This window comes from Cannabis sativa, chromosome X, assembly GCF_029168945.1.
Source record: "Cannabis sativa cultivar Pink pepper isolate KNU-18-1 chromosome X, ASM2916894v1, whole genome shotgun sequence".
In the NCBI taxonomy this organism is placed as follows: domain Eukaryota; kingdom Viridiplantae; phylum Streptophyta; class Magnoliopsida; order Rosales; family Cannabaceae; genus Cannabis; species Cannabis sativa.
In genome coordinates this window covers 39386734-39398281 of record NC_083610.1, presented here as the reverse complement: position 1 = coordinate 39398281, position 11548 = coordinate 39386734, and the positions used below count along the sequence as shown (strand labels likewise).

General features: G+C 30.1%; 1 protein-coding gene across 1 annotated transcript; it reads left to right on the top strand.

Annotated features, from left to right (window-relative positions):
• Positions 1-6870: 6870 nt before the first annotated feature.
• LOC115710609 (bidirectional sugar transporter SWEET1) lies at positions 6871-8976 on the top strand. Its single transcript, XM_030638968.2, has 6 exons — positions 6871-7243; positions 7346-7382; positions 7656-7751; positions 7920-8199; positions 8295-8414; positions 8505-8976. The coding sequence occupies exons 1-6, from the start codon at positions 7210-7212 to the stop codon at positions 8688-8690; spliced, it is 753 nt and encodes a 250-aa protein (XP_030494828.1). The 5' UTR covers positions 6871-7209; the 3' UTR covers positions 8691-8976.
• The last annotated feature ends 2572 nt before the right edge of the window (positions 8977-11548 follow it).

The following is an 11548-nucleotide window of genomic DNA, read 5'->3' as shown; positions in this document are numbered from 1 at the left end:
GAAAAATAAATTCGAAAAAATAGAATAAATTTGAAAATATCTTGTTTAAGTTGTTTAGAAGAATCTAAAAAATCAACTTAAATATCTTTCAAATTAGACTTAATTAAATATAAAATTAAGTTGTAACCACTTAATTTGAAAATATTCCATTTTAAGTTAATATTTGAAAAAATATCAACTTAAAAAATATCTAAAGAATCTTAATAACCAATTCCTAAAATTCTTCAACTTAATTTTGAAATTTGAAATTCAAAAGATATTCAGATTTAAGTTGATTAGTTAGAAATAACTAAATTTCAACTTAAATAGGAATATTTAATGAAAAATTCAAATTAAGCTTCAGAAAGAATCTAGTTGGTTATAATTCTATATTTAATTAAATTCAAGAAAATACATATAGTTTAGCTTAGAATAAAATTCTTTAAACTATGGTTTTCTTAAATTAATTTCAAAATAAATGAAATTAATTATGTTGCTAATCAATTTTATTAGGTTAAACTAATGTAATTAACCTAGTACATTTATCCAAATCAGGCAAATGGGCCTTCACAATTGGGAGAGTTCATGTGAGGGGGGCTGGGTTCAGTATGTCGTACCCACTACTATGGCTCCAAACTCTCACACAAGGCCCAAAAGAGAGGAATTTAACCTTAAAATGAATAACTGTTATTAATTGAATAGGCCCAAAAACTAAATGGGCCTAAATAAAATCTATCAAAAACTATGATATTTTATTTAGCAACAACAACCTATGTGCATCTATAACAAAATTAAACATATAGGCTCACACAGGCACACATTTGGATGGATCCTATCATGTTGCTAGGTCATACACAGATGAAAGAAGATTGTAAAATTTACCTGTTACAAATTATTTACTTGACCAATTGAACCATGAGTTAAAATCAGATCATTGGATCTGTCAACAAGTTAACCATGGCTATTTGCAATCAAGCAATAATAGGTTTTATAAAACTTACATACAAGCTAAAACACATACTCCTGCAACAAGATGAATTGGATAGTTGGATGTAGGATTTATTTAATTTTAAATAATTATTTTTCGAAAAATATTTAAATAATAAAAAAAATATTTCGGTTTTTAAAAAAAATTATAAAAAAAAAATTAAAATTAAACCTACAATTTTTGAAAAATTAAGTTTCAACTAACCTAAATGTCATTTCAAAAATAATTGCTAACTACCTTTTAAATTTTTAAAGTTATTTTATAAATTAAATATAAAATAAATAAATAAATATTTTTCAGATTTTATAATTTAATTTAAATAAACTATCAAAATTTAAAAAATTAGCAAAATATCTTATTAAAATTACATGATTATAGTAATCTTATTTTAAATTTAAATAAGGTCAAATAATTTAAAAAAAAATTAATTTTAAAAATATTTAATATCTGACCTTTAAATTTAAAAAATAAGATAAAATAATCAAATTTAAAAATAAGATATAAAATCAATCAAAAAGATAGATATTTACTTGTTTTCAAATTCAAATTACACTAATATCTAAAATTAAATTTTAAAAAAAATTCAAATTAATTTATTTCTGATATTAGATTTAAAAATTGAAAAGTAAAAATCAAAATACAAAACTACACAAAAAATTGGAAGTTAATTCCATGAAATAGCATGAAAAATCGAAGAAAAACGAAAAAATTGCGAGCTGTACGGACAGTATGCATTGCATACTGTCCGCGCGCGGGCTCAAGGGAGGCTGACCGAGAAACATCAGCGCACGCGCGCAGAAGCCTCGGTTTCAGACAAGAAACTTGTCTGTGCGCGTGTTGTCCGAGAGACAAGCCCTTGTGCGCACGCGTGGGTAGATGCACGACCCCTGATATTTTTCGAAACTTCAGAAAATCATAACTAATTCAAATTAAATCGAAATTGAGTTCTATAAAAAAATAAATTGCTTAATTTTTTCCATACTATCCAATAAAAATAATTCCAGAAACAGATATTCAATTATTTTTCACAAAAATTCACAAACATCAATCAATCATCATACAACACACAAAACAACATGATACCATCCAAAACATCAAACAAATCGTTTTAAGTCCAAATTTCTTGCAAGCAAATCAATTACCATGGCTCTAATACCAGTTGTTGGAAATTATTTTACCAGGATCTTAGATCTACTCACAAGTATGTTGATTAACACCCTAAATATGAACTTCTAAAACGATTATGAAATAAACACATATAAAGTATGAGAAACCTTTACATTGGGTGCAGCGGAATATTATGTCTCCTTCCGTTCAGATCTCTAACCCTTGTATCCTTTCTGTCGCAGAGTATTATCAAGATCTGAACCTGGATGTCTTTCTCTCCTTCTTTAGTGCTGAAACTCCTTCTTGTTGAATGTCTTTCTTCACGATCTTCCTCACTATGATTGAGGTATCACCTGCTGCGTGTGGGCACTACTCTATCACTAAGAGGTTCGAAATTTAAGAGAGGAGAAGAGAGTATAGGTGGCGGCTAGGGTTTAGAAGAGAAGGCTCAGGTTTTTCTCTGAAGGAAATCAGAAGTGAAAGTGTAATTTTCCTGAAGCCTTCACTATCTATTTATAGCATTCCACTAGGGTTAGGTTTGAATTATTTGGCATTAAAATAATGAAAATATCATATGAAAAAACCTATAAAAGTGGTCGTCCTATGCAATGTGGATTTGGGCCTCACTTTTTGCAATTTTGCAGTTTTATCATTTCTCCATCTCATTTTCTCAAAAACGCCAATTTTCAAATTCAACCATTTAAATGCCAATTCTAACTATTTAATAACTATAAATAATTATTAAATAATATTTTCATTTATCATATTTATTAATTGAACCATACAAAGTATCATAATTAACAAATATGCCCTAAAAACTCTTTCTTTACAATTTCGCCCTTACTTAGTGAAAAATTCACAAATAGACATAGTCTAATTTGAGAATTATAAGTGATTAATCAAAACCAATTAAATGATTCTTACAAGTAATATTATCTCAACTAGTGGGGGGACCATAGGTCTATATAACCGAGCTTCCAATAAGCAGATCAAGAATTTATAACCTAAATTCACTGACTTATTAATTCTTCGTTGAATCCACGCATAGAACTTAGAATTGCACTCTCAGTATATAGAATGCTCTATATGTTCCACCATATAGACACATCATTAGTTATCCATTGTTATAATCCTAATTTGATCAATGATCCTCTATATGAATGATCTACACTGTAAAGGGATTAGATTACCGTTACACCCTACAATGTATTTTATCCTTAAAACACTTAACCCCGTATAAATGATATTTCAGCTTATGTGAAATGAGTACTCCACCATTTATTTTCGTTTGGTCAAGCTCGAAGGAGATCATCCTTTACTTACTATTCGCCAGATAGAAGCTATAGATTCCATGTTTATGTTAGCGCTCCCACTCAATTGAACTACCGTGTTCGCAAAATGTACGTATCACCCTGACCCAAAAGTAGGCTTAACTAACAAATCAAAGAGCACGAATAATACTCTTGAGATTGAGCCTAATCATAACAGGATTAAGATCATTTGATCTAGGATCAACTAGGCGATATTGACTTGAATAGATATTACGGTAAGTTTGATAAATCTAAGTCAAAATTCAATATCGGTCCCTTCTGATGCATACTCCATGCACCCAACCTGAGCTTTATTTTAACCAATGCTCTGGAAAGAATATAACATTTCTCCAAATGCAAGTAAACTCTGTTGTAGATTATCATATCAGTAAAACCCTGTGTCTGATAAATCTAGGAAACTTTATTCACATAGTCATGCTTACTTTCCAATGTGTTGACAACACAATAAACAGGATCAAGTATGTGAAAAGGATTTCAGATGAATTTATAAATCAAATAGACAAGCAATTGATAAGATGAACCAAAACATACACAAATGAATGAAAAATACTTTTGTTTCTTTATTGATGTTGAATAAAATGGATTACATTGAAATGAAGTTTTATTTAGGGCATAAAACCCAACAGGTACCCCTAATAAATTCTTATTTTATTGTGTTGAAATAGGATGATGATAGTCCAATAATAGTTCGATCGTACCCCCAATAAATTCTTTTTTATTATGTTGAATGGAACGAGGGTAGGCTGATAGGTGCCTAGTAGTGGTACGATAGTCCATCTTTAAATGCTTGTCCTTTTATGTTTTATTATGTTTAAATTGGACGATGATAGGCCAATAGGTGCCCGATGGTGGTATGATAGTCTCTCATTAAATGCTTATTTTTATGTTTAAAATGGGAAGATAGTAGTCTGGTAGGTGGCTGATAATAGTACAATGGCAACCATTTAATACTCATCAGGCTTACATTTTAAATGGAACGATGAGGTACGATAAAACGATACTATTAACACATAATTTCATTAACAACAATGAGGTTCTTTAAATGAAATTAAATGAAATCAAAGGAATAATCTTTATAGAATTAATAATAATAGCAATAAATAAGATAAATAATTTTTACGTAGTTTTGTAGTTAAATCTACATAGTTCATGATTCTATATATTATTTTTAAGTTGTAAATCCTTACAGGATACAAGATATTAAGTATTAAATGTAAGAAATACTGGGTTTTCTATACTTATTCTCTCAGAGGGATTCTTTTAGAAAATTGGTCGTCTCCTATATCGTAGGTTAAATCCCTATTATAATTAAAGTGATGCGTCCAGTAACGTGGGTCCTAGTGTCACTGGACTTCATCTTGAACTGTCACGTATTTTGGGAGAAATCTAGGCAACACTTATTATAAATTTATGACATATATTTTTTTTTTTTATCTTTTTTAAATTAGAAACATATTTCATAAAAATTAAATTTTGAAAACAAAAATAAATTACTTTCAAAATTTTTTGAACAATTTTTTTTTTATAGTGTGTATTTTATTTCATTTAAGGGTGTTTGGTACACCGAATCATGTTCCTGACGACCCCAAATCCACACTCGCACCCGTAATTAGACCGTGACCCGATTCCCGACTCCTTAGCCCTTAGCACCTGACCCCGACCTGACATACCAAACGAACTTAAATTTCTCTCTTAATATTTATTTTCCCCACTTTCTCTCACCTCACACTTTCTTCTAACTTTTTTTTACGAAGTGATTAGAATTAATCATGAATTAACAACGCAAATATTCACAACCGGCGCTGGAACCTCCTCGAACCGACTTAAATATTTATTTTTATGAATAAACATACTTTTGGTAACTTATTAATTTATTTAAATAAAAAAACAAAACAAAAAGCAAAAATGGTTATCAAACACATTTTTATTTTTGAAAATTTAAAAATTGTATCGTTACTTTTGTAGTTTAAAAACATCATGTTTTTTTTTACCAAATGCACCCTTAATTTTTACGTTACTGTAATTAAAAAAAAATTATATAAATGAATGTGTATATTGTAATTATAGTAGACACACTACTAAATTTTAAAATTTTTGAATAAATTACAATACTGAAAATTAATTAAAAAATTAGTATTGCATTCTTGTATGTTTTTTTTTTTTTTTTTTTTTTCTAATAGTTGATCTTATTTTGATACGATATATTATTCTTTATTTTCCAAAAGTTAATTCTAAATAGTATTATAATTATAATTATTCATATATCAAAACATCAATTTAGGAAAATTCTTGTAGAACAGCCTATAAATATACATTGATATCCTTTTATTAATATTTAAAATACTATTATATTGACCCTAGCTGACCTAAAATCAACAATTTACATGTGAGTTGTCTCACTTTGCCATTCTAGGTAAGAAATTTTTTGGAAAAAAAAAAACTTAAAAATGTGAGAAAGAGATCTACAGATTGCAATAAATTTATTTGACCAAATAAGTAAAAAACTTAGAAAACATTAAAGAAAAATTATTTACAAGGAAAGATCCTTATGGTAAAAATGTAAGTATAGGAAAGTATTTTTTGTTAGAGAGAGAGTCTCTTATCAATATTTCAGTCAAACAAATTAAAGTAGGATTCTCTCTTAGAATTTTTTTTTTTTTAAAAAAAAAAACAGAAAACAGAAAAAGAAAAAAAAAATAGAAGTATAATTTCCTCCAAATAAATATATTTTTGAGATAAAATACTATTATATTAATTTAAAATATGATAATATAATATATATTAGAGGAGGTAGTAATTCCACCAAATTCACCCAAAAAGCATACTTTGCATATTTGCATTTGCATGGTTATTATCTTTATTATTAACGTTTTTTTATTACAATTATCTAGCTCGAGATAGATATTTATTGATAAAAATAAAATCTCATCTTTAAAAAAATGAGAATTACTTTATATATATATATATATTAATTTTTATTTTTATTTTTACAGTTTGAGTTACTTTAGTAGTTGCTCTGGTAATTTTAATGTGAGTTGTTATATTTATTTAAGTTGCTCCAATAATTATTACATAAATTATTATGTAAATTTTTATAACAATACAAAAAAATTATTTTAAAATATAAAAATAAAAAAGCCAACAAAACAAATATTACACTATTTTACTAAACAAAATATACATGGAAAGTAGTAATTAATGTTTCTCTTCTTTTTCTTGATCTTGTAAATAACAATTTGTTGACTGATTAAGAAAATGACGTTTTTTTTCCTTCAAAGAAAAAAAAGACGGTTTTTTTTTTCCTTAAAAAACAAATGACGTTTTTTTTTTACTTCAGTCTTTTTTGTTTGGAAACCAATAGGTAATTTCAATAAAATTTTATAGAATGACCCACCAAGTTTTCATATTTGCAGTTTGACCCCTGAAAATATAAACAAAAAAAGTACGTATGGGCAAAAAAGCTGATACCTCATATGTTGGCACAGTGAGAGAGAGAGAGAGAGAGAGAGAGAGAGAGAGAGAGAGAGAGAGAGAGAGAGAGAGAGAGTTCCTAAGAAGAAGACAGGTCTTCACGGATAAGGGCAAATTTTTCATTTTTTATTTTTGTTTTTAATTAATTAAAAAGAAAAAAAAATATGGAGAGAATTTAGCTTTGGGAGTTTTCTATATAAACCCCTTGAGTTTACAAGTTTTGAACATCTTTTCTCTCCTCCTTCAAAACTCATTACCCATCTTTCTTTTTGATATATGTTCTTTCTCTAGAATATTTTTCATTTCTTCTAACAACTTTTTACTCTCTCTGCCATGGATGTTCTGCATTTCATTTTTGGTGTCTTTGGTGGGTCACTCTCTTTCTTCTTCTTCTCTACTCTGAGTTTTTCATTTCTTTACTTTATTTTAATGGATTAAAGTTTTCTTCTTTTTTATTTTGTTTATGCAGGAAATGCCTTTGCTCTGTTCCTCTTCTTGGCACCAACGTAAGTCTCTCTCTTTCTCTCTCTCTCATCACGGGAATTGGCTTTTCAGCCTAAAAAATGTGCATTTCTTGTTGTGTCAACACTAGTCATGATATTATGATAATAATTCATAGTAAGTTAATCATATAAGATAAAATAAGGTTGTCTGAATCTGAAGTCAGTGACAAGAACTCATAAAGATTTGTTTTTACTTGAGTTTTGGCTGGTGTTGGTCTGATTCGGTGCTAAAGATTCTAACTTTTTCTTATTTATTTTTTTCCCAAAATTTGTCAGGATAACATTTAAGAGAATCATACAGAACAAATCCACAGAGCAATTCTCAGGCATTCCTTATGTTATGACTTTGCTCAACTGCCTCCTCTCAGCTTGGTAACCTTCTTTCTCTCCCTCTCTCTAGAATTTTCTGAAATACCCAGATGCTAAAAATCATCAAACAAAAATAAATGTTACATTTTTGCAAAGTTTTCTGAAAATGGTATTTTTAAGAAAGTGCTCAAACACTAATTCTTCTTTTTTGGTGGGGTTTGGTTACAAAAGGTATGGTCTTCCATTTGTGTCCCCAAACAACATATTGGTATCAACGATCAACGGCACAGGAGCAGTGATTGAATCAATATACGTTGTGTTGTTCATCATATTTGCACCAAAGAAAGAAAAGATCAAAATTCTTGGACTCTTTATTTTTGTTCTCACAGCCTTTGCAACTGTGGCTTTGGTATCTCTTTTGGCTTTGAATCACAATCCTAGAAAGCTCTTCTGTGGTCTTGCTGCTACCATCTTTTCCATCATCATGTATGCTTCTCCTCTTTCAATCATGGTAAGTCCCAAGTTTCAATTTTTAATACACAAATATACACAATTCTGTGTGCTTCTAACTGGGTTTGTGTCATTTTCACAATTTTTTTTTTACAGAGAACTGTGGTAAAAACCAAAAGTGTGGAATTCATGCCCTTTTTCTTATCTCTCTTTGTCTTCTTATGTGGTACTTCATGGTTCATTTTTGGCTTATTGGGCCATGACCCTTTTGTCGCAGTAAGTTCTTTGTTTATTTATTGATTTATTTTTTTTTTTTGACAATTTTATTAAATTATATGGAAAATAATTCTTGTGTCGTTTTTGTAGGTGCCAAATGGTTTTGGGTGTGGTCTTGGAACAGCACAGCTGATATTATACTTCATTTACCGAGACAAGGGAGCCAAGAACAAGCCCAACACTAAGCCGACCCCAGAAGAATCTGTAGAAATGGGCCTATCAAAGCCCAACTATAACAATTTCCCCAATAAGCAGTCAAATCCTAATGGGGCCTAAACTGGGCTACCCATTAGGACAGGTGTTAGACCGTGATTGGATCGGCCCAGCCCGGCCCATGCTATGTTTTTACCTTCCCATACCATAATTAACAACAAAGTGTTTTTGTTCACTTCTTCATTTTGAAATTGTCTTATGAAGAACCGAATGCAAAACAATGCAAAGCATATGTTTGTGTTTTTGTTTTTGAGTGTGCTTTTTATTTTAGGTATTACAATTTAAAGTGTTTTTAATTAGAGCATTTTAAATTAATAAGAATATATATAAATTTATATTTCATTTTCAAGTGGGAATTATGTATGGGGAATTGTTGAAAAGGACCTTTGTGAATTGTGGAGGGTGGGATATCCATGCAGTTGTATTTTAATGCCCTAATAAAGACAGAAACCAAAATTGGTTTCTTTAAAATTAAATAAATACATTTGCCACCGAAAAGAAAAATTAAATAAGAAAAATTTGCCATCAATTAATGGAACAAAATTTAAACAGTTGAGGTAACTTTGATTTAAGGATAGATATTCGATATACAATAATTATTGTAGACGCTAAAATCTACAATGATCAGAATGAGTGTTAGTGGGCACCGACAACCTGCGGAACAAAGACAAAGGATGACCGTGAAACCTTGGGACACCAGGGTGGTGCCGGCCGAAGGCAGTCTGACAGTCAAGTCAGTAAATTTATCGTGCGAAGTAGAAAAGAAAATAAGAATTGTAAATAAATACTTCCTGTGTTTATGGTTATGTGATGATCGACGGTCAAACCTTGCTCACCGGAATGAGAAAGAGTACGTCAGATCGTAGAGAAATGATAAGTTTAATCGTCAAACTATAAAGAGAGGGTAAATATTCGTCCCCCCTCTCAGTCCCAGTGTGGGCCTATTTATTATCTTAGGAAAATGGCTACCTCTTGAAACGTGGTCCGTCCCTAGAGAAATGGTCTTCCCCCACTTCTCCAGGGATGAGCGTCATCTTTTAGGTTCGTTCCTGGATGAGCATCCTACCCTTAGCGTATCACTTAGAGGGTTGATATTCTTGCTCCGCTATGCTAGGGAAGATCGCTATTTTCGTGGGTTAGTTGGGAAATTTAACGTTCTTCTTCCTCCACGTGTCAACCCTAACATTACACTTTAAAATCAAGCTTTATTGTGGGTTGGACATTCGAATATGGGTATGACCCAAAAGGCATGGATTGGGCGTGGCCCATGTGAGCCATTGGGCTTACGGGTTCCTTGTTTTTGACTTATAAGTGGACTTCGTAAGTAATTCGATCGTTGGGCCTTTTTCGTTGGGCTTAGAACAATTTTTGACCACTACAATTATTAAATAAAAAAATAAAATAAATGTAACTTTTTTTTTTCTTAACTATGATTTACGTATATTATTGTCTCATGCACTTTTTTTATTACAAAAATAACAACTGTAAAAATTATTATAATTTACTTATGTGGTTATGAGTCACATATACTCATAGTCATATAGTGTTGTAGTACAAAGGGTTTTTAACAACCTTAATCTACTTCAAATTCAATTTGTTGAAATTAAATATACAAACATTAATTCTAAGAATATAGAGGTGCACATTGGGTTGAGTTTTCGAGTTCAGGTTTTGGAATCTTGGGATTGAACCCGAAGCAAATTAAACTCTATACTTTTTTTATATTGCCCTCTTTTAATTTTACTCTATCTTTTAAAGTCTATCATTTCTATATCTTTTTTCAAACATTGTACTAGTGTTTAGAGATAGAAATTGGTCGGTTAATGTACGGGGAATGCAATCCCCGCCCCCATCCCCGTTACCTATTTATACCTCCATCCCCGCCCCATCCCCGTCTAATAACCAACGGATTCGGGGTAGGGGAATACCCATCGGTTATGGGGAACCCATCGGGTATCCATTAAGGTAAAATGAAAAAACAAATTAATTTAAAATAATTGAAAAAAATAAGTTAAACTAATATTCTCACAAATATTTATTATGCATTCATAATTCATAGAAGATAAAAAATAAACCTACTTAAAAAAGCATAACCTAATAGAAAATAAAAACTAAATATGTGTCAAAGTTTGAAAAAAAAACAAAAAAAATTATATATATCTATATCGGGGTCGGATATGGTGCGGATAGTATTATCCCCGCCCCCGCCCCATCCCCGGTTCGGGTATTGAAATTGTCCCCACCACCGCCCCATTAACCACTAAGATGGGGAATCCCCACCCCATTAGGGGCGGGTCCCCGCGGTTACCCATCCCCGCGGTATAAATTTCCATCTCTACTAGTGTTCCCCTCTTAATCTCTTTTGTGCTTTTCTCACTTTTTTTATTTTTATTTTCTCTAATAATTTAAGATATTTTTGTACTCTTCTTATTAACTATTTTCTACTACAATTGCATTTACATGCATGCATGGTTAGACTTGTAATTTTAACTACAATGTTTATAATATACGAAATAAATTAAGAAGAAACCATGTTTCCTATATCATTTACGTTGGTCTTATCAATCATAAAAAAAATTTAATGAAAAATAATTATGTAATTTAAGTATTTTTTTCATTGCTATTCTCCAAATTAATTAATTAATTAACAATTTTTATTATAGCATCTATGTCAGTCATCTTAACAATTAAAGAATCATTTTATATGTGTCATAGACTTATTTTAGATAAATAATATGCTTTAAATTAGGTAAACGACATGTTTTATTAGGTAAATAACATGTCTTAATTTAGGTAAACGACATGTAATATTAGGTAAACAACGTACCTTAAAATAAGGTAAATAACATGCCTAAAATAAGGTAAACGACATGCCTTAAATAAGGTAAACAAAATTACTGCCCTATAATAAGGTAAATAAC